The 21,995-nt window shown below is 47.6% G+C and overlaps 7 protein-coding genes across 7 annotated transcripts; 4 read left to right on the top strand and 3 right to left on the bottom strand. All coding sequences in view use genetic code 12, as the record gives it.

The window, feature by feature from the left end:
* Positions 1–348: 348 nt before the first annotated feature.
* LODBEIA_P12090 (uncharacterized protein) lies at positions 349–2,451 on the top strand (the record flags this gene model as incomplete). The annotated part of the gene is made up of 1 exon (XM_066971072.1): positions 349–2,451. One exon carries the CDS (start codon positions 349–351, stop codon positions 2,449–2,451), a length of 2,103 nt encoding a protein of 700 aa, XP_066828147.1.
* An 18-nt stretch (positions 2,452–2,469) lies between these two features.
* LODBEIA_P12080 (uncharacterized protein) lies at positions 2,470–3,276 on the bottom strand (the record flags this gene model as incomplete). Its single annotated transcript, XM_066971071.1, has 1 exon — positions 2,470–3,276. One exon carries the CDS (start codon positions 3,274–3,276, stop codon positions 2,470–2,472), a length of 807 nt encoding a protein of 268 aa, XP_066828146.1.
* Positions 3,277–5,042: 1,766 nt separating this feature from the next.
* Positions 5,043–5,933, bottom strand: LODBEIA_P12070 (uncharacterized protein; the record flags this gene model as incomplete). The annotated part of the gene is made up of 1 exon (XM_066971070.1): positions 5,043–5,933. The coding sequence occupies one exon, from the start codon at positions 5,931–5,933 to the stop codon at positions 5,043–5,045; it is 891 nt and encodes a 296-aa protein (XP_066828145.1).
* A 5,176-nt stretch (positions 5,934–11,109) lies between these two features.
* On the top strand, positions 11,110–12,270 carry LODBEIA_P12060 (uncharacterized protein; the record flags this gene model as incomplete). Its single annotated transcript, XM_066971069.1, has 1 exon — positions 11,110–12,270. The coding sequence occupies one exon, from the start codon at positions 11,110–11,112 to the stop codon at positions 12,268–12,270; it is 1,161 nt and encodes a 386-aa protein (XP_066828144.1).
* A 2,573-nt stretch (positions 12,271–14,843) lies between these two features.
* LODBEIA_P12050 (uncharacterized protein) lies at positions 14,844–16,331 on the top strand (the record flags this gene model as incomplete). Its single annotated transcript, XM_066971068.1, has 1 exon — positions 14,844–16,331. The coding sequence occupies one exon, from the start codon at positions 14,844–14,846 to the stop codon at positions 16,329–16,331; it is 1,488 nt and encodes a 495-aa protein (XP_066828143.1).
* Positions 16,332–18,364: 2,033 nt separating this feature from the next.
* Positions 18,365–19,963, top strand: LODBEIA_P12040 (uncharacterized protein; the record flags this gene model as incomplete). The annotated part of the gene is made up of 1 exon (XM_066971067.1): positions 18,365–19,963. The coding sequence occupies one exon, from the start codon at positions 18,365–18,367 to the stop codon at positions 19,961–19,963; it is 1,599 nt and encodes a 532-aa protein (XP_066828142.1).
* Positions 19,964–20,077: 114 nt separating this feature from the next.
* On the bottom strand, positions 20,078–21,943 carry LODBEIA_P12030 (uncharacterized protein; the record flags this gene model as incomplete). The annotated part of the gene is made up of 1 exon (XM_066971066.1): positions 20,078–21,943. One exon carries the CDS (start codon positions 21,941–21,943, stop codon positions 20,078–20,080), a length of 1,866 nt encoding a protein of 621 aa, XP_066828141.1.
* Between the last annotated feature and the right edge of the window lie 52 nt (positions 21,944–21,995).

The raw sequence follows: 21,995 nt of genomic DNA, 5'->3' as shown, positions 1-21,995 counted from the left end.
ATCAACCTTGTTCATGATGATACTGAGTCGTTAGGACTCCATAGCATAAACCCAGCTCAATTGATATTTTGTTTATGATAAAAACCGTTTATTCAAATCTATCTGATATGTACAAGTAGTGCTCTAATGTCTTTGACAGACTTGCTAACATTTGCCCAGGCTCAACCATCGAGGGGTTTTATACAGTTTTTTAAAATACATTCACTTCCAGCAACTGAAACCATTTGTAGTGCTCTCAAAAAAACACCCACAGTGTGTTCACGAACCCACCCTGGTGTCGAATCGCGACTCGTGAAAATTGCAAAATTTTCTCCAGAGAGTGCACGTTTTCTCTTCCCATCAACGTAAATGATCCCCAGACGAATAGCAAGACCGTTGTTGCGCGGGCATGTGTTGCTGAGTGTAGGGGTAAGAGCCTTGCCTCCGAGACTAATCCGGAGTCAAACAACCACTCTGTCGGAATCAGTTGAGCCGTCAAACACGCCCATTCATCCGTCGAAAACAGCTGCCAAAAGAGTGGAGAACCACAAGTTGAGAGACATTACCAAGCAAATCCAGGAGACAATCAGCTCGGGAACTGGTTACCACGAAATAAAAGACATTCTCGAGGAAGGAATCACTTTTCTACGTGAGATACGCAAACAGGAAAACATCCCGGAAATCGCCTTATACAATGCTTTCCTTCCCTTGAGCATTGAGTTGTTCCAACTAGCAAAGCAGAATGGACAAGATCTCAACGAGGTGTTGCAGTTTCTCACCCTGCACCAGATTGCACACCAGTACCATTTTACCGAAGTTGCCATATCGCTCTTGCAGAATAAGCCAGACCCCGCTCAGTACCACAGGGTGATGCAACTATGGGCCAGGTACTTGGAGTACAAAAACTCTTCACCTGTGTTTGTAGGGATGAGCCTTAAAGACGGGGAAGCCAAGTACACTGGGTACCATCTTCCCAACTTGAGCTACTACGCATATGTCATGGCCTGCGAGGGCGAAGGACTCACCTATTCAGAAGAGAACGCCAAAAAATTTTCCAACAACGACACTGTGCCAGCTGTGTATATGTTAAAGCGGACCCTTGAAGAGGTCAAGGTGTTTTCCAAACCAGAGTTTGCGAAATTGAAACGCGTGTTGGATGAGTTTCGATTAGGGCAGGTGAATCCCAACAGTGCCAAAATGCTTCAGAAAATATATTCATTGCGTGACAGAAGGGAGCTCGACAGTATATACGCCGAGATTGTGCAAGTCTCATCCAAGCAAGGGATCAAGATCGATGAACGGGTCTTGGTTGCCATGATGGACCGATACTTTTACATTGACGAGTACGACGACGTGTTTAACATGTTCCAAAACATCCTCAAGTCCGGAATCAAGCCATCGATTGGCGCTTGGAATGTGGTGTTGCGCGCCACAATCAACCCCAACAGATTCGCGAAAGCGTCAGCAAAGCAAAAGCGTGAGTTTATGAGTAACTTTAAAAAGATGTTGGCCACTATAGAAGCAAGCAAAGTGGCTTTTGACGAGGAGACTTTGGGCAGCATTGTTAGCGCTTTTGCGATTGCCAATGACTTTGACTCTGCTGAACAGCATATTAAACAGCACCCACAACTCAACGGCAACGCGGCAAAGGATGGTGTCTTGTGCGGCCTCGTTTTCAACCACCGGATTGACGATGCCGAGCACCGGATGCGCGAGTACATGAAAGAAGGCAACTACAAACCTAGCGCCACTGTATTGAACATGTTCATGTCCCACTATGCGCAAAAGAAAAACTACAAAGCCGTGCGTGGCATCAACGAGTTTATGCAAGAGCACGGCATTCCCGAGACGGTGCATTCGTTGACCACCTTGGTAGGCGCGTATGTCAATGCGCTCATTGACAAGGGGAAAACACCGAGCTTTGAAGGGATCTTGCACACTTTGAAAGGCGCCACCAAAAACGAGCACACTCTTTCAGCGGTGCTCAACGGGTTGGTTGACTCTGGGAACATGGTTGCTGCTAGAGTGCTCTACAAGCACATGATGGAAACAAAACCCAGGTCCAGTGCCATTCAAAGTAAGATGTTGCAAGGGGAGTTGTCCCATGGGGATATCCCGATTGCAGTGCAAATTTTCGATTACTACATCTCCAATATCAACAACGATGCGCGGATCTGGAACATCATGATCAAAAATCTTCTCACCAGAGACACGCCGCTCGCATTAGAGTACTACAGGAGGATGAAGAACGATCCTGGAGTGAGACCAAACAGGTTCACCTACTACTTCATCCTCAACTACTTACTAAGCAAACGCAACCACAAGTTGATCTCGCTCGTTCTCGCTGACATGGCCGAGTTGCCCGATGCAGACTACGTGCCGGAAATGGTCAAGATGCTCTCCAGAGTCAGCAAGTTTGTTGAGCTCCCGCCAGCTATAGCACAAAAATTGCTGAAACATGTAAATAATTAATCCTGCTATATATAAAGACTAAAACTGATCTGCATCTCCCATGGCTTTTCTCCACACTGGCCCTGCAAACGAGACAATTCTATCACGTATACTAGCCACATCGTCCAACGCGGGACGGGTGTCCAACATAAACGCCGGCATGCCCGTTTCTTCATCATCGGGAGCGCCATAGTAGTCAATGACATACCTCACTTTTTTCCAGCCCTGGTTTCTCCCCTTGCTTCGCAACACGTACCAATCGTGTCTATCAAACGGTGGCACCGTGTTGAACGTGTCGGGGAACAACCCACCTAACCACAAGTACACTCTTGCCTTTGGCGAGAGATCGTGCGGTCTACCTGTAAACTGTTGCAACCTCGGCTCGACCTTTGTTTCGTTAGTGTACTTGTTTTCCCACTCCAAGATCTGCTGCCAGGCGCCTTCGTTGAGGAAGTTGTGGACCTCCACCATCGACGTCACCGCATCCTCGGGTATTCCCTCGCCTTTGCCCTTGGCGAGCATGGCGTTGAGCATTTGCTGTGGAGATGGATACTCCCAGAGCCCTTGGTCCAGCGACTCGCCTCGTGGGATCGTGGAGATGGTTCGCTCGGTTGACAACTTGATCTTTTGGCCCGGTGCTCGCTCGCTTGATATAGCCATGGGCATGTTGTTCAAGGGATTCAACACTTGATCGTTGCTGTTGCTTGGTTGGACGGGGCAAACAGATGGCCTGGATGAACTCAGAGATTTCAACGATGTGTAATCGACCGGGCATCCCAGTGACTTTGCAGCGGAAGGTGTCAGAGCGGACTTGGTTTCCGTCTTGTCTGCCCAGAGCCAACCCATGATGAATGCTTATCTTTGCAGTTGAGAGAGTGATGCGATGCGAAATGGAGAAAGAGGAAAAAAAAAATGGAAATAAGCGTGATGACCGAGATTGAGCAAAGGCAGGTGGGGGGGGGCACACCTTGGATGCAAGTGACACACCAACGTTGAGTGGTTGGTGATGTGAGTTCGGACGATGTCTATCCTGGCTTTTTCCATCATTGGTGAATGCAAGATGGCCTTCAAGTGACACAGGCCTGGAGTATGCCCATGTCACGTGACCATAGGTGTTGATGTTCAAACACCATGCAAATTAAGCAAACCAGTAGCTTCCACCGAGGCTTCCACGCAGCTGTTTTACAGTACAAGTCCGCCTTATGTCCAGGATAAACGTATCCCTTGGTGTCGAGCTGACACTTTTTTTTCCTCCATCCCTTGCCTATCCTCAAAACCATTTGACAGTGTGAGACACAGGGTTCACATGGATGGGGTGTAACATGCAAGTGGCGCTACAATGTGGTAAAGTGGGAAAAGAACGTCACTTTATAACTTAAGCACAAGGGTAGTGGGTAGTGCCAGTGATACTGCATTCTTTGCATTTGCTTTCTTCTACATGTGCAATTCGGAGAGGTGGAGAAAGGGAGGATGCCCTGACGTTGTCGGCTAGAACTCATCCAGGGTCTTTTCCGTACACTCTTACCGCATTGAAGTTGGAAGAAGTGTGAGATTGCCCCCGAATTTGACCTTCAGAGCTTTACGCTATTCCTTTAACTCAGCTACAGTTTAGTTGGCTCCCTCTCTTATCAAACTGAGGCGTATCACGTTGGTTTATCAAAACGATTTACGATACAAAGCCCCCCTGGAGTGTTTGATCACTCCCAGTTGCTGCAGACAACGCTGTCGTGAGGGAAGGACTCATAGGCGTTGCGGCAGAGCCTGTGAGACTGCACCCATTCTTCGTCACGGGCATGGAGTCCATTGTTAGCTCAGCTCGGGTTAAATCAAGCAAAAGAGGAGAGACGAAAATGTGGGCCAGGATCGCGCGTCACGTGGGTGTCACGCTCACAACATTTTTTTTTTTTATGTCTGCGACTTTTTGCTTTTTCGTTTCTCGCTGCCACACGACAGACTCCGAAGCAGCCAGCGCCAGACAATTTGAAAAATATACATCTGCACGTATCTGGAACTTTGCAAAAGCCAGTTTAATAATGCTCTTCCCAATTCGGTGAAATTGTCCTTGGATACTTTGATTATCACCAAGAAAAGAAAAGGGGGGGGAGGACACCTATCCCTAGTGAACCCAGTGCAACAGCCCCTATTCGAAAACGTGCTAGCAAAGAGGAAGCCACAACCGGGAATGAGAGTATCTAGAGTACATCCCTCACTTCTAGACTCAGCGGTTTGCGTCTTGCATCCCTGATCGATGCAGGGATGTTTGATCCTCCCTTCTTTTTCAAACTGCCCATTATCTAGACTCGAGTTGGGCTTGCCCCAGCTGAATCCAGCTTGTGGCCCAGACAGTAACATCCCGTTGGTGCTATTCCGATAAAGATCTCGGGGCATATTCTCCTCAACCGAGTTGTAGCGGAATCTGAAGCCGAGTCGTTTTGTGTGTGAATACGGACGTATAAAAGCACGGCGTACATTTACGAGATCTAAACTCTATGCAGCACAGCTTAAATATAATATGATATTATGTTTCTTCTAGCAGTGTCGCGACACTAAGCACGACACTATTATCGACAGGCCAAGGGTGGAGGGTTAGTACAAAATTATATATATAAAGATCACTCCTTTGGCTCAACTATTTTCTTCTTATCCCTTAGCGAGTTGTAATGTTCACCTAGTCCATACGAGTGCTTATAATACCCCAACTGCAACTCGGGCTCCTGCTCCTCTTCACTTTCGTTGATCTTGAGAGACGGGGCCCCCGCCATGTGGATGGTGACGCAGCAATGGAATATCCTCGCCAACGCCAACACTTCCATATCGGACCCCCACATTGCCGTTGTTCTTAGTTCCAGGCAGTAGTTATCGACGTCCCGCACTTTGCATGTGGTTTCGTCAAACAAAAACGGGACAAAGTCGTCCTGGTTCGCCAAGATGTGGTCGCTGGCCAAGTCGCGCAACTCTTGGATCGATCGTTGGATGTGGTGTCGTTCCCGGAGCTGGTCTTCAATCGCGGCGAATAAACAGTGTCCATCGGGTTTGATCTCGTGTAGTTCCAAGTTGTGTAGCAGGAGGAGCTGGTTCATCGAGTCGATTTCGATTTGTCGATAGTCGGTTGTGTTTAGTGCTTCCTCGCGGGCCTCCCGCTGCATCTTTTCAATCTCGGCCTTGCGCTTGTCTAGTCTTTCCTTCTGTCGGTTTCGCCTCTTGCAGGGAGCAGCATGTGATGCCTCGTTCGATGTGTCCAGTGGTGTCTCCGGTGCTAGGGACATTTCTGCTAGTAGCTGCTCGGGAGAGACACCATCGTCGTTTTCTTCGCCACCAACGTCGTCGCTTTCATTCAACATTGCTAGCTCTGCAGCATGCCGTTTCTTTAGACTAGCATCCAACTCCTGGCATTTCTCAAGCACGCTCTTTCTGTTCTTCTTTGTCGCTTGTTTCTTCAACCCTGTGATTGTCGCGATCAAGTCCTTGTTCTCCTTCTTGTGACGTTGGATCAACTCCTCCATGGTTGTGTTCCTTGAGCTGAGTCTGATGAGAAGGCACCTTTTGTGTTGTGAATAGAGAAAATTTTTCACCTTGGATTGTAACACTTGATGGTGGATGGCTCTGGAATTTTTCTTTTTTCTTTTTTTTTTTTTTTGCGTCAACATGGTGAGAAAAAAAATGTCAGCGTTGATGAAATGGCGCACTAAGACGCAATTTTTGAGTTGCACTTGAAAGGGGTCAACCAATTGATCCAGTTTACGTAAATTTGGTTGCGGAACGGTTGTATCACTTAGAGGCTTGGTGACTTTAGTGTTTAGAGACCTTTAGATCACTCCACTCCAGTTGATAACAACGTTTGGCTCTACGCGCGGACACCAACGTGGTCTGTTCAAAGCCTCGGCATATTCACAACCACGGCACGCTTTGTTGTGCGCAAAGGATGTTTCGAATGGCTTATTGTGTGTGGGCTCCTTCGAGGTAAACACCGCAGCCGAGAATGTTGCATTATTTTGTGGGATCTGGTTGCGGGAGCTTCGCAACCAACGGCAAAGTTTCTGCGAAAGAGCAATCCCGGTGATGTGGTGGCATATTCCTTGGAAGCCGTGCTTGAGCTGCCAGTGGAAAAACCAAGTGTCAAACTTCCGTGCTAGCAAACGTACATCTTGATAAAAAAGGGGGCGATAGCTCAACTCAGGTGTTTCAATTTTCACTTCTTTGTTTCGTTGTGCCTCCACAATATATCAGTTTCTGTCTGCTGTTCTTGTTCTCTGCGGTTAGTTCTCTCTGGTGCCAACTAAAATCAGAACTTTTCTCACATCTTGAACTTATGAGCTTTTGCTGTATTGCGCGGCACAAAAAGGACTCCGAGCTGGCTTCTGTTTTCTACGCAATACAGCAAAGCGTCTTTTCAACTCCTCTAGGAAGCAAGACGGAGTGGTTAAGAGAGAAAGCAGTGGACTGTTAAAGGCCCCTGCGTTGTGCTCTAGAGGCAGTCGACTTTGGAAAGTTTACACTGGCTCTATACCTGCAATAACTGTCAGTTCTGCTCTCCTTTCCTTTGGTGGACACGGACATGGCGTTGGAAGGTTAGTAGTTTCCACGTGATGCACGCTAGGTTATCTATAAATGTTTTAGCGTGTAGCAGCTCCACTATTGGTTGATTGTTCCCGGGAGGGCGCGATCTGCACTTGTTCAAACCAGACAGCAATCATTCCGTCTGGCTAGACTCGAGGGGGGAGGGAGAACGGGAGCTACTGCTTCAGGATAAACTTTTACCAGGGGGGCAGTAAAGCCTTGCTTGTGTTCTTTTTTTCAGTTCAGCTCCAGCCAGGGATAAGGAGGTCAAGATGACCACGTTTTATATGACAGAGTCCACGCTAGATGGTGCTCTCCGGCGTGTGTGAGAGGGAGGTAAGCGGGATTTACCCCTCGAGACACATCCGTAAACAGACCACCTTATCGGTTTTTCGGGTTCGTCTTTGAGATTGTTTCTGATGCAGTCAATGAAGCAGCGTTTTAGCTTTCCTCTAAAGAGAACACCAGGTTCCAGAAAAAAATAGAGTCAAACGTTGTTGTTTTGGTGATTGAAGGATAAGGATCACTAAAATTGCAAGATCAGGCGATGAAAAATACACCAGTTCGGTAGCTCTTGTACTTGTAGAGATTTGCCTTAGCTGGGCGCAATTTGTGGTTGCACACAATGCAAATCCATGTCTTTATCACAAAAGCACCTCCTCGAAAGGAGAGCATGGAACACTGTGATACAGTAATGAAGCTCAACCAAGCTCATCTCATCGACCCCATGAGAATTTTTTTTTGCAGCACACAAATGCGTGAAAAAACCGGTGGGTGGAAAGGGACACAGAGAGCATCAGTTCAGCCGGATGCATGTGGTCTGCACTGACAACTACCGAGCTTTGTCAGTTCGACCGTGCGAACAATTGACCGAATTGAAGACACCAAAGTCTAATAAAGTTTACATGTCTGGCCATTGTAGATCTTTGGCTTTTTGCAAAACCCCAAACCTTGCGGATCTCACCTTTATGGGTGTTCCAACTATCCTATCCAAAATTAAAACTCTATAATCGGCAAAGGCAGAGAGTAAGTTAAACTTTACCCGATTCTGCTGATTGGTTGACCGATTGGTTGACTGAGTGCAACTCTAGCAGCAGCAGCAGGCGTTGCGCAATTGGGCTCAAAGATCGTCACCGCGATGCCATCAGGCGGAGTGAGACGCTTCTCCTCCCCCCTTGAACGTACCTAGCCGCTTGTCAAGCCTCCCGGTGCGAGATTAGGCAGAAGAGTCGCCCGCGGGAGATCGTCACCAGTTTTTTTTTTTTCTTTTTTTTTTTTTCTTACCTTTTAGCTCTTCGTGCCCACCACGAGATACGCGCGGCCCTAAATCTCTTCGTTATTAATAGTAGCTGCTTTGAGGTTGGACATTAGGGTTCGAGACTTGGGTTTTTATACTGTCGGGACTGGTTGAGACAGAGGCAGCTGGCTTGGTGCCTGGAATACAGGCTGCACCGGTACAGTAGACTACAACGAAAGCACCAATGAACCACCACCGCTACTCGATAGCCGAGAGAAAATAAATGCAACAAGATTCTTTTTTCAACAGCTCATTTGCACACTCCAGCGGTTGTAATACAAAGGAGATTGCAAAAAAAAATCTTGGACAAAAAAAGAAGAAGCGAGGAGAAGAGCGAGCAGGAGTGGGGGAGGGAGGAAATAGGGGCAACGACACTGAAACCAAGAGCCCGCACAGTTAGCGTCACAATCACTGCGTTTCAGACTATACACAGACAGTGAGATCGATGGAGACTAAAATATGTTGACAGAGTGCCACTTGGGCCCATGTGGTGTGCCGTTTTCTAGAAGCAAAGATGGTCTTTAGTGCTTAAACCATTGGGAGGAGTTCTGGTGATGGTTGTGGTGTTGGCGGATCAACACTTGGTTTCCAAATGTGGGGTCTTTATTTTGTAAGTATAGTCGGTGCGGTTTCATTGACTGAGACAGAAGATCACTATTGTCGAGAATGAAAAAAAAAATAGTGTCTATTTCCGCCACCAGCATTGCGTGGGCTTTATATTTCTTGCTCTCACACGAACCCAGCTCAGGCAGCGGTTGTCTCTCCTGCGGTTTCATAATTTGCAGAACCGTTTGGCAAAAATTATGTCTCGATTGGGAGAGCCAGAAGTGGGTGCATTGTGGTACGAAGTATTTCAATGCCAGGAGATACGCTGGAAAATCTCACTGGCAACACCCGGTGAGTCTGAGCTCCCAATTTAACATTCCCGCATTTTTCCCTCTTCCCCCCCTGGAGTTTCAGCATGGAAGTGTCAGTGTTCCTCCGCTCCCCCTTCTGCCTTGTCCCGCTGAACAATGTAGAGAAAATAGCCCAAAGCTATAACGCACCCACTCTGTGACTTTAATTGGTTCGAAAGCAGACTCGGAACCACAAAGGAGATCGTTAGAGCTACCAACCACCAGACACAACGGGGGAGATTATAACAAGACACTAAGCTTTTCTTTTAGGGCTTTGACAGAGCAGATTTTCTATTTTCGGTTTTCGTTTTTTGATTTTCGATGTGTGGTTTTTGATTGAAGCTTTCCACTGTTGCTGGTTTCAAACAAGAACAATCTCGTTTCTTTGGGAGGCCTTTGTCCAGGTACGTTTAAACGCTCCTTTTTTGCTAAATTGCATTTTTGCAATTGTAGTGGTGGTAAAGGCACGTATGCCCAAAGTAGCTAAAATGTGAAAATGGACAACCCACTCCTTTGAGCAGCACGACACGTGCGAGGACTCTTTACACTAGAACAAGAGGATTTGGTGTAGAATTCAAGCTCGTGATGGGGCTCTTCACCTTGAGCTTGCTCACGGTGATGCCAAGGGTGATAGCGCTGGTGCTTATACTCGACAGACTTACGAGACTGTCGGCGCCTTCTTTGGTGGTTGATGGCATTGTAGTGTGGTTGTGTCGTGTTGTGTCGTGTGGTGTCGTGTCGTGTCCCCCCACGGTTTTGTAACTAATGTCGTCGGTGTCTTTGTGACTTGTGTCATGTTTAATTGTATGTGGTTATCTCTCTGTGTCTATCTGGTAGTCAAGTAGTAATATCTGGTGGATGCACTGTCGCTTAATTGGACTCTCTGGCATTATGCAGTAGCAGCTAATAATATTATTAGTAACGAACTGTTAACAAGAACAGATCTTTTTTTTTATTCTTAATTTTTAATTAATGCTAAATTTTTCAAGGAGGGTGAGCTTCATACAAGAGAACATAATGGCAGTAGGCAGAGTACATATTCAACATCTAGCATATATATTTCCACCACTTTTTCCCAACTTTTGCAACTTCTCCAACCCTTTTTCTTCACTTTCTACACTTCAAACCTCAACACACACCCCCGCTCTTGTCTTGCTGATAGACTGTGTGACACTTGACGCTAAGTTGCCATCCTCATAGAGAATCACTTTCATCGCTATCGGACGCTTCATTCTTCTACGGGCCTGGTCTATTTAGTTCCACTTGCTATAACATTCCCATCCCCCCCCTGCTATTCCTTGCTTGAGGTCAGATTCAGTTGTCAAACAGTTTGGTTCTTCAAAGTAGCTTTAACTAGTTCTCCACCAAGAAGAATATTCAATCTCGCTCGCTCACCGCTGCTGGAAAGAGATTTGCTTTGACATCTGACTCTCATCCGTTGAAGTTTCATTGTCAACTACAAAAACAACTATTCCATCACTAGGGTTTCTATTTTCGATCGCTAGGCTTGTACAGTGTTGGACTCACGGAACGCTATTCCCACACTACTGCTGCCTCACATTTCCAGGTCTTTCTTCAACACCGTTTCAACTTTTTTTCTTTGTAGCGTCACGGATTCACGACGCAACACCTTTACATTTGCATACCATTTGTACGTCTCCCTTTGCTAGTAACTGGTTACTACTGGAGATCCGTTGAACTTGAACTTTGATAGTCTTGGTTAAAGTCGCAAAAAAAAAAGAAAATACCAGTGTCGCATTTTCTTTCCAGACACTGTCCCTTTTTTTTTTTTTTTACAACCAAGTCAAGTTCCCCACAATTTTTCTTTTTTGACAACCACATTTTTTACATCAAAAAAGTGGTTTTTCCCACCGTGTGTGTTTTATTCGCCTTTGCTTTGTATTTGTCGAGATAGAATAAGGTCCCACCATGGCTACTAACAACTCCCCGGACGCTTTCCACCAGCAGAGGTTGGTGCAAGCACAAAATAAAGCTAATAACCCGTTTTTGCAGCAGTTGGAGCAAAAATGCCACAATGACAGTGTTGCTGAATACCACATTGACGTCTTGGAGCACTTGTTCACCGCAGAGATCCAGACGTTGCCTACGTTGGGGTTGATTGAGCAGCAGCCAGAGATCAAGTTGAGCATGAGACCGTTGTTGCTTGATTTTTTGTTCGAAGTTGGCAACATTCTCAACTTGTCGAGATCCACGTTCCCACTTGCAGTTAGCTTGATTGACCGTTACTGCTCAACACGAATCGTCAAGAAGCAACACTACCAGTTGTTGGGGTTGACGTCGTTGTGGATCAGCTGCAAGAACTTGGACTCCAAGTTTAAAATACCCACCTTGAGCGACTTGAGAAAGATCTGTGTTGATAGCTACACCAAGGAGTTGTTTATTGAGATGGAGAAGCACATCTTGAAGTCGTTGGAGTGGGTGGTCAATGCGCCCACCTACGACGCGTTTGTCGATAGCTTTCTCAGCCTCTTGACGTCCGGTAGTGACTCCCAGGCCATGATTATCAAGCACAACATCCAAAAGATCAAGGTGACTGCGTATTACCTTGGCGAGTTGTTCCAGTTTTACCCCAACATTTACTTTGACTACTCGTCGTCGAGAATCGCCATTTTGGCCATCATGTCGGCCATCTCGTTGCTGAAGCTCCCCATCAACTTGATGACGATTTTACATTTCTACAACAATGTGCTAGCAGTGTCAACCTCCCCACAGCACTTTCCACGCTTGGTGCTAGTGATTGAGGATTTCCAAACAGTGTTTCAGAATATCAAGTTCCTCGCTATCCCCAACAGCTTGCAACAGAAATATTTAATGAACTGCCGCCGCACCAACCCCAACGGCACCAGTGATGGCAACCGCAACGGCGCACTTGCTGCCAACAGAGCCGTTCCACCAAAGACGCCAAAAGTTTCCATGCCTTTGACCCCGGGGCCAAGTCCCGAAGAGCGAATTGATAGAAAAAGACGGGAAACTTTGGACCAGCCTCTGCTTGGGGGGAACAACGCGCCCGGTCCGAAAAGAATGAAGAGTAATGATACCACCACCTCAGGAGCCCCTCATAGAATATAGCACGAATATATGACTTCTAATGAAAAAAGAGAAAAAAAAAAGTGAATAAATAAATACAGCGTGATAAAAAAAAAAAAGAAACAGAGGTGAACTCCAGGCTTTCTCTTGCGTTTCCCCTATATTGTGATTGTTCCGAGAGAAAACCGTTTTTGTGTATCTTGTCATAATCCGTGCAGCGTAGAGATCTACGGTTGAGGGTGGAAGGAATTCCTGTGCCCCTATCTCGTTGAGGAAGGGGAAGAAACTAACAAACTTGGTGCCGCATCCTTGACGTGACACTTGAACTCTCTCAACTACACGTGCGACTACGCTGGTGGTGCTGGCCGTGGTAATAGTGGTCCAAATTGAAGTGGATCGATAACCCACCACGGGCGCAATCTTTTGCAATCATTTGACAGCACATGGTAGCGCAGGCTCCGCGCTATTGTGCACTGTTGCAACGCGATCTAAAAGCAAAGAGTGGAATTGGTGAGATCACTTTTTCTTTTATTGTCACTTTATCGCTGAGGGAGTACATTGAAAGACGAGCGTAAAATGTTTGAAGCCAAGTTAAACATCGCCTTCCGGTGACGGCAGTGCTTCACGACGCCCGTTCACCCTGTGCTCTAACAACCCTCCAAACTGTAAAACAAAACGGGTGAAACATTTCATCCAGCGGAGCCAAAAGGAAACAAGAAAATTACTACCCGGGTTTGTTGTTTGGCACTTTATCTTGAAACGGAGTAGCAAATGTACAACCCTAGGGGAAGCCACATTTGGCTAATTGTGAAACTTGTCTGGCTTTAGTCTCTGACCATTAGGGAGACTAGCGCTTAGTTGAGCTGACTAAACTCAAAATCCAACAAAGACAGTCCAGGTTAGGCGCATCTGACTGAAAAAGAAGGACAACTTGTCCTTTGTTACAGGGTGGAACGCGGGAAGGGGGGAAGGAGTCTGCAGTATATTGGTCGAGAAGGGCGTGCCGACCGCGGTAGACGCGACGCGTGAGAAAGGAGGTCCATCGGGTTTGGATGTGTCCCACTCTAGCAACGGAGATTAGGTTAGACACAAGGTGTAACGTGTAAGGTATCCCGGTTGCCTCCATGTGGTTTCAACTCGCTTGCTCAGCCTTGGAGATGTCAACTCCGATGATGACTCTTACTCTCCCTTGTTGACCGTCTGGGCTTAACATCGTCTACTGTTCACCCTAGACTTTTCCAACATTTCTCCCTTTTTATTTTCCGCACTAATGGCTGCAATTGTCAAATGGACATTGTTCTGCGAGACAATAGTAAGGTTAGATATAACCTCGTTTATCTTCACTTTAAAATTAGCTTCCTCTTGGAACGGACACTTGCTGTGCAAGGGGGGAGGGTTGAAGCACAGGAGCCCACCTGCAAAGAGCTGCCCTTGAAAAAAAAAAAAAACGTTTGTCTTGTTCATTGGGGACCCAGGTGGACTGATTCTTATGCTGGTTAGTAGCGCCTGGATCGAAAACGTTTACTTCACATGAGGGACAAGTTACACGGCCCCCTCCCCCATTTCCGGCCCGTGTAGGAGAAGGAGACGGTGTATCTTTGGGCAAGTTGAAGAGAGTTTTTTGTCCAGCTCCTCAACTCCGGCCACCTTTATTATCCCCTCTGTGGTGACGTTAAGGCTGACATGAGCGTCTTTGTTTCCCTTGCATTGCGTTTTTTCGCAAATCGTGGAATGTTCAGCATCCCACGGTGTGAGTCTCGAAACAAATTCTGCTTACACAAAGGCTGGACGTCCAAGCGCAAGCCGAGGAGACGAGGGACTAATCACCCAATTGGGTATAGTGGGCAAACCTGTTCTGTTTTGTTCTTCGCAGGGATATTTCTGGAGGTTTTTGTGGTTTCGCCATGGCTTGGTGAGTCTGGCTCGCCAGATGGAGTCCGAGCGGAAAGAAAAAAAGGTTAACCTATTAACCGGCCCGGCCATTGATAAAAAAATAGAACCAATTCTTTTTTTGTAAGTTGGTCAAATCTGAATCCGATTCAATGTTTCATATACTTCGTTCGACGAGCATTGCGTTGTCTCAGATTCGCGACAGTCCTCAACATACGCTGGCAAGAACGGTAGATATTGATTCCCCTACGCTGCAGCAACTTGATTGCTATCTCAGCCGTTGAGCAAGGCTGCAGAATTGAACAGTCTCCTCGGGACAGGGGGCGGCCGAGGGAGCATTACGCAAAGCTGACGAGGCCTTTCGCCTTCATCTTTGCCTTTTCTTGGCCTACATTGTTTGAAAGCACTCGCTGCTATAACCTTTCATTAACACCTGCCTCGTCTGTTCTGGAAGGTGGAAAAAAAAAACTAGTGTGGAGCTCTGTTTGATACGAACAAAGAAAAAACTTTAGCTTTTCTATCGCAGACAAAAAAAACCACACGCCTGTTTTCTGTCTTGAATATCTTCAGACACTAAACACTCGGGTTGCGACATTGGAGACAATAAATAAATCAAACGATGATAACCAGACGCGGGGATGCCACAGCGATAGTGAACTAAGGGATAACTAAGCTTTTGCTGATCCACTGCAGCTGGTAAAAAAAAAAACAAGCTGAAACAGGTTATGTCCCCGGCTCCGCGAAAGAAGCAAAAGACGGGGGTGAACGACTACAATGGATGGGCTGTTCCCGCTGGCGATGTGCAAGTTCCCACGCTCGATGCAGATGATACTACCCCCAAACAGTTTTTCGACCTATACATCAGCTCGAGAAAGCCGGTGAAACTCACGAGTCGAGAAGGGTTGGTCCCGCTAACAAAGTTCAAACTTGACCGTCTCTATGAGACTTTACAGTATGGAGACGAGGAAGATGAGTTGCAAGTCGAGCGATTGCACAGTGGTGGGTTCGGCTCGGGACAGAAGCGGGTCAAGATGAAGTTGAGCGAGTTGATGGACAAGTTGAAACTGGGCGATGGCGATTACTATTTGACAACGCAGTATAAAGAGAGTGGTGACCTCGAGGTGGATCCCGTGGAGCAACCAGACGAGGAAGACGAAGAAGACGAGGAAGAGGAAGAAGAACAAGAGGTGGACCATTTTGCGGAGACTTTATCATTCGATATCAACAATCTTCGGGATGACTTTGATGAGGGGGAAGATGAAGAAGGGGGTGACACGATTGCGATGGACCAGGACGAGGCGGTTGAACGAGTATCGGAACTCTACCAACGACCCTTGTCTAATCTTGCCCAGTCTGACATACTACCGCTTCACCCAAAGATAGTTCCAACATTGATCCCACAGCAGATCAATCTATGGATGGGCAAGACTCAAAAGTCAGGCAACTACAAAGTAGATTTGACAACCCCATTGACTGACCTAGACAAACAGATACCGTCAAATGGCTCTAGTTCAGGTCTACACCACGACCATGCCGATAACTTGTACATATTGGTGCAAGGACGGAAACGATTTACAATCTTTAGTCCCGCGGATGCAAAGAAATTGTACACTTGGGGCAACATTGCGAGAGTCTATGGCAACGGCGTCATTGACTACAAGAGAGATGCAAATGCACCGGAGTGGATGAGTATTAGAGACGACGGCGCAATTGAAGAAGACGTCTTGCGCTGGCAACAGGGACACAATGGTGATGGACAAGACGAGTTGCTGGTGGAGAACACCAGAGTGGATCTGACACACCTGCTCGATGGAGAATCGCTCGATCCGCCTAGTTTTTCCAAAATCCCGCCCGCGCTACTCCATCTTGACGAAATGGATGAAGCCACCAGACAACACGTGGAGGCATTTGCCCTGGAGCACTTTCCTGGTGTACTACAGTTGAACAAGATGACCGTTTGGCTAGAACAAGGCGAGATGCTATACCTACCTGCCGGCTGGTTCCACGAGGTTTCGAGCTTTGGCGTGGAGGATAACCACGCTGCCGGGGCAGATGTACATATTGCGCTAAACTATTGGTTTATTCCTCCAAACAAAAACGAGTTTGAGGATCCGTATAGAGACGACTATTGGCGAGAAGATTGGCAAGTCACCCTACAAGCGCTCGGGTTATTGAAAAGTGGCGGCGACGAGCACGAAGATGCCAAGGATTGAGTACTGTAAATAGGCCCAGAGGTAAGAGACTCTAACGGAGCCACCTGCCGTTGGTTGCAAAAGTATGTAAACGCGCAACATCTGATTGCTGCGAAAAATAAGAAAATGATACCCTCGCATTTCATATAAGAGGGCTATAGCCCGGTTCCCGGGCCACTCCACGGGAATAGGGGCCGCTGGAGTTCTACCTAGATTAGCACCGAGGAGGAAAGAGCCATACATGCAGATAGAATTGATTGGAGATACTGACGTGCTTTGTCTACTTTAACCACGCGCCAGTAGCAGTTATGACACTACACCAGAGTTTAGATTGCGCCATTGGCTTAGGGGTTCATCGCCCTGGGTTTTGGCTCTACACCTCTATGTCAAGACGGCGCGGTAGTTAGAAGTAAAAGAGGGGGTGACATTTACGAGTTAATTACGTGTTGGTTTCTGAACTATTGCTTAAGATGCGCTATTTGTTGTTGAGACGGCGGTGTGGAAGCGTTTCACCAACCAAACTCATTTCTCCCGGTTATTGATTATCCGCAGTCGAACCGCTTCTCGTTGAATAAGACAGCAAGCAACGTCTAGAAAGATTGCCTTTGCGAGCGATAAGCGAGATGTCGCCGTTGGTGGTGGTGGGGGTGTAAGGCCAGAGAGAGATGGATTATTATTACGCGCAAGGCAGTGGCGGGAACACTTTCTGTGTATAGGGAATAATAGAACAGAGAAGGTAGTGGTTAAACCCGTGCCAGAGCGACTTCTGATTGGATCGATAGATGGAAACAACACCCACTGCACGCTGTATAGGGGAAAGGCAACAAGTGTTGATGCGAGATTGCTCCCTGTTTTCCCAATTAGGCACTCGAGGGTTTCACACAAGTCTCTCAAGTTTCTGAGACCCGAGACCGGATCAATCGATGGAGGACCTGGATCTATTTGTTCAATAGGACTTGCTGAAAGGACTTGTCTTACATTCGTGAAGGACTTTCGATTGCGTTTCACTGGCGCCTATGAGTTTCTCCTTTCACATACTAAAGTGCGCCATTTCTACTTCCCCTGCAGCACGTTGTAAATGGAAGAAAAAAAAAACACTTGTGTAGCATCAACAGGTTCTGATTGGTACCGAGGTAGCATGTGCTCCGGCCACCTCCGCCCTTAGATCCTACCCCTGTCTCTTACCTATAGACTGCAAAGGCTATGAGGAAGGGCGGGAAAGCACCACCTGGGGGGACCCAGCTACAGGGAAGTGGAAACAGCCCATGCTAACAGACTCGGTAGGCCTCGCACTGGTATAATGTGGCATCTGATTGAGAAAATAGGAGTCGCTCTTGGAAGCTGAATTTGACCCCCGGACACGACCTTCTCTTCCCCCCCCCCCCCAATCTCAGTTTTGAAAATTTCGTAGTAATTTATTTCACACAATCAATCGATACGATCCTCCTGATGCAACAGGAATATTGGATATTTTAATATAATCCAAGCACCATCCCCTGCATCTTCCCTCCCACCCTTTAGTTTTTCAGTTTATCCTCTTTATATACACCCAGTGCTGCCACGACCAACACTTTTTTCAACCTAGGGCTATCGCGTCACGTTTGTAACACCCTGGAACCCACAAACACTCCATAGTCCAGAACACATATTCATATCCACACGCTCACTAGAAACAAGTATTTCACTATCACTTGTTCCCTACTCCCACAGATTACTTTTGATTATCAACTTTTGTTCCATACACCCACAGAAAAAAGAATCGCTATTGATATGAACTGCTAAATCAGGTCTTGCAAAGTTACACTGTTTACACCGTCCGTATCATTTGATGACATTTTACTCCTATACGACTTTTTATATCTAGAACTTGTCTTTATCTACTTTCATATACTCAGCAGGGAGAAACTGTACATTATCAGGTTCAATTTTTATTTTATTTTTTGTTTTTTTTTTTTTTCATATATCAAATCATAGATCCATTTCAATTTTGTTTCAGATACTATTGGTTACAGTTTTGCAATCTACCAGACAAGTTATAGCAAGAGTGGTCAAATATGGCATTAACTGAAAGACGTCCGTTGGAGTTACACGGGATGGCCAGTGCTGCCTCGCCCACGTTCAACCCAAACACTTTGGGTGTCGCTAAAAAGAACAGAACCAAGAGCTTGCCCTTGCATCCGACGGAAAAAGTTGCATTAGAGAGGGCAAAGAACCAAGACAACGGTGACGACGATGCCATCGGTGCGAGCTCGGAGGAAGAGAGCCAGGACTCGGATGAGGAGGAAGAGGAAGACGAACACGAGGCAGAGAGTGAGCCCGGTCGAAATTACTCGATTAGCGGGGACTTGGCCAAGATGGATATCGGCAAGGAACAGCAATCTTCTAGAAGCACTAGCCCCGAGTCCGTTTTGGAAACGCAACCAGACTCGACTAGAGAGTCGACTCCGCCTACTTCAACATCGAGTCCTCCCTCATCCAACGACTCGTCAGTTGCAACCGCAGCTGCAAAGAAGATCAAAAAGCCAAAGCCAATTTCTAGAGCACCCATTGCCACTGGCATCTCAACGGCTATCCCCGTTACCGGTGAAAAGCCAGAGCCTATACAAGAAGGCGACGCTTCCTTGGAAGACGATGTCCTCTTTAACATCTTTCTCATTCTTTTCAAAGAGGATCCAGAAGGGCAAGGTTTAACCGTGAAACAGGTCTGCGACATCTTGCGCGAAAAGAAACCCGAAATGGCTAGTCTTTCAACAAAGACCTCCAATTTGGTCAGCGCCAAGCTCAACGCGTACATCAAGAGAATCGAAAAGGGCGACACTAGTTTAAAGTATGCCATTTCCAGAGACTGGGCCGACGCGTCGCCAAAGAGAATGGTTTATGTCTACCGTGGGATCCTTGCGTCCGGGTTCGAACACGTTGCCAAGACCCTATTAGCGGAGGTTAAAAAGGGGGAGCAGCACAGTCAAGAGTACAAAGATGAAGACGTGTCGGAGGAAACAGCAACACCCACAACCACAACCACGGCCTCCACTCCCAACAGGCAACCTCAAGATCCCGCAGCTGAAGACGAGTCGCTACTTACCGCCAAACAGGCCAGCTTGGCTAAACCAAGAAGACAAACAATGTTTGACTTGGGCATCACCAGACACTCCTTTTTCGAGTCCAGTTCCTCTGCGTTTGAAAAGCACCACTTGAATGTGCCCTACTCGTCAGCACCAGTCACTGCCGCCTTGAATCGCACTGCCACCACCACTACAACCACAGGGGAAGACGACTTCACCGGCTCGGACCATGAAATGGACGAGTTTGACCTTGTCTTTGATGACGAATCAGACAGGGATGACGATGACGACGAGACCATCGAAACTGTGCGCAAAAACGGGAAGCGGTCCAAGTCAATGTCCTACTTGTTGGTTAAAAAGCCCAAGTTTGTCACTGCTGCTGCTGCTGCTCCGCGCGCATCTCGTGCTCCAAGCATGCACAGTGCCAACGCCGCGGCTGCTGCGGCTGAGTTGCATGCCGCGGCATTGCGTGCCGGTAACCACGGCCACGAGGCAAACAACCACAAATGGTTAAACGTCATCCGTTCCGGGTTTTTATCTCTCGACATTGGTGCTCCTGAAGATACCGACATTGACTCATTCTTTGCTTAAACATTTCAGTTTTCAAGTTTTTTTGCGCAAAATTGTTAGAAAAGAAGAAAAAAATATATTGTATAGTTATAACGTATAATGACTTTTTATTGTTTGTACTGGAAAGGGCAGAAGTTATGTCATGTAGTACTTTGGGCCGTCGCCGCCTTCAGGCACGGTCCAGTTGATATCCTGAGAGGGGACCTTGATGTCGCAAGTTTTGCAGTGGATGCAGTTTTGCGAGTTGATTTTGAACTCGACTCCCAAGCGGTTGGAGTCGCTTTCCACATACTCGTAGACTCCAGCTGGGCAGAACCGTTGCTCCACACCTTGGTAACGGGGCCAGCTGAGCTCGGCGTGTTTGTGCAAGTCCTGGTCTGGAACGCGAAGATGGCAGGGCTCGTCCTCGCCGTGATAGGTGCCTGTGCGGTCCACCGAGGTCAAGATATCGAAAGTTAGCTCATTGTCTGGTTTCGGATAGTCGATGGGCTTGAAGTTTTGTGCGGGCTGGGTTGCCTCGGCGTCGGTGTGGGTATACTGGAGCGTCCAAGGTTCGTGTCCCTGTGTTAGCATTGTCGACAACCCGGAATGGGCCAATCCGCCTAATGTGCCCAAGGGCGAGTTGAAGCTGGGGCGGACGTTGCGGACGGCGTGCAACTCTTTATAGGCCCACGACTCCTTGAATGCGGTTTCGTATTCCTTGAGAGTGACAGGGCGCTGGCTTATGTCCAACTCGAATTGCTCCTCGTCGCCATCATGTGGCACGTCCCTGAGTTTGTGGTAGATAGACTCAGCAGCAACTATTCCCGATTTGATCGCGGTGTGGGTGCCCTTTATCTTTGGCACATTGAGGAACCCCGCTGAACACCCGACGAGGATGCCGCCGGGGAAGTACAACTGCGGGATGCTTTGGTACCCGCCTTCGTTTAGTGCCCTCGCCGCGTAGGAAATGCACTTGCCTCCGCGCAAAGTGTCTGCATAAAACGGGTGGGTTTTCATTTTTTGAAATTCTTGGTAGGGGGAGATGTACGGGTTTGCGTAGTCGAGGCCAATGACGAGCCCCACAGCTACAAGACCGTCGCCAAAGTGGTAGATGAATCCACCCCCATACGCGGCCGAGTCGCGAGTCAACGGATACCCCAACGAGTGCCCCACGTAGCCCAGCTGGAATTTGGACGCGTCAACTTCCCAAACCTCCTTGAGCCCTAAACCGTATGTTTGTGGGGCTGAATCGTGACGAAGTTGGAAGTTGTTGATTATTTGTTTTGACAATGACCCGTGGCACCCTTCCGCAAACACGGTGACTCGTGCGTTGAACTCCATTCCCTTTTCAAAAGTCTCCCTTGGCGCGCCGTTCTTGTCCAACCCCATGTCCTGCGTCGCTACACCCAACACCACATCCTTTGCTTCGTTGTATATGACGTCGCTCACACTGATGCCCGGGTATAGCTCCACGCCCAACTCTTCAGCTTGCTCGCTGAGATACTTCACCACCGTGTTGAGACTAACAATAAAGTTTTTGTCCTTGTTTGCCAACTGCGGAGGTTCAGGCAAGGGCCACGCCGAGTTGCGCGTCAAGTACATCATGTGGTCCGACGTGACTTTGGTCACCATATCCGCCGGCAATGGAACATCGTCACCACCGTCGTCTTTGGTTGGAAATAGTTCGCGGAGCGCTTGCGGCTCAATCACGGCTCCACTCACAATGTGGCTTCCGAAATCAGCCGCTTTCTCCAAGACGATGACTCGCATTTCGCCAGCGCCATGTTCATGGTCTAGCTGCTTTAGCTTTATTGCTGTGGCTAGCCCCGAGGGACCGCCACCGACTATGCACACTTCTACTTGATCCTTGGCTCGTGGCTGATTTAGAATTGCCTGCTGTTCAGTTGTTAGATTCCGAGTGAATGCCCTGGGGAGGGACCTGACCGCCGGTGAGTACGGTCTTCTCGTTGAAGTTGCTCTTAGACGTTTGCATGTCTGGCGTATTAGACTGGGTATCATTGCGTGTGGGGTGTATGCTTGGGGTTTTGGTTCAGCCTTGTACTGGCATATC

The sequence above is a fragment of the Lodderomyces beijingensis genome (genome assembly GCF_963989305.1).
Source record: "Lodderomyces beijingensis strain CBS 14171 genome assembly, chromosome: 2".
Classification (NCBI taxonomy): domain Eukaryota; kingdom Fungi; phylum Ascomycota; class Pichiomycetes; order Serinales; family Debaryomycetaceae; genus Lodderomyces; species Lodderomyces beijingensis.
This window is presented reverse-complemented; position numbering and strand designations above follow the sequence as displayed.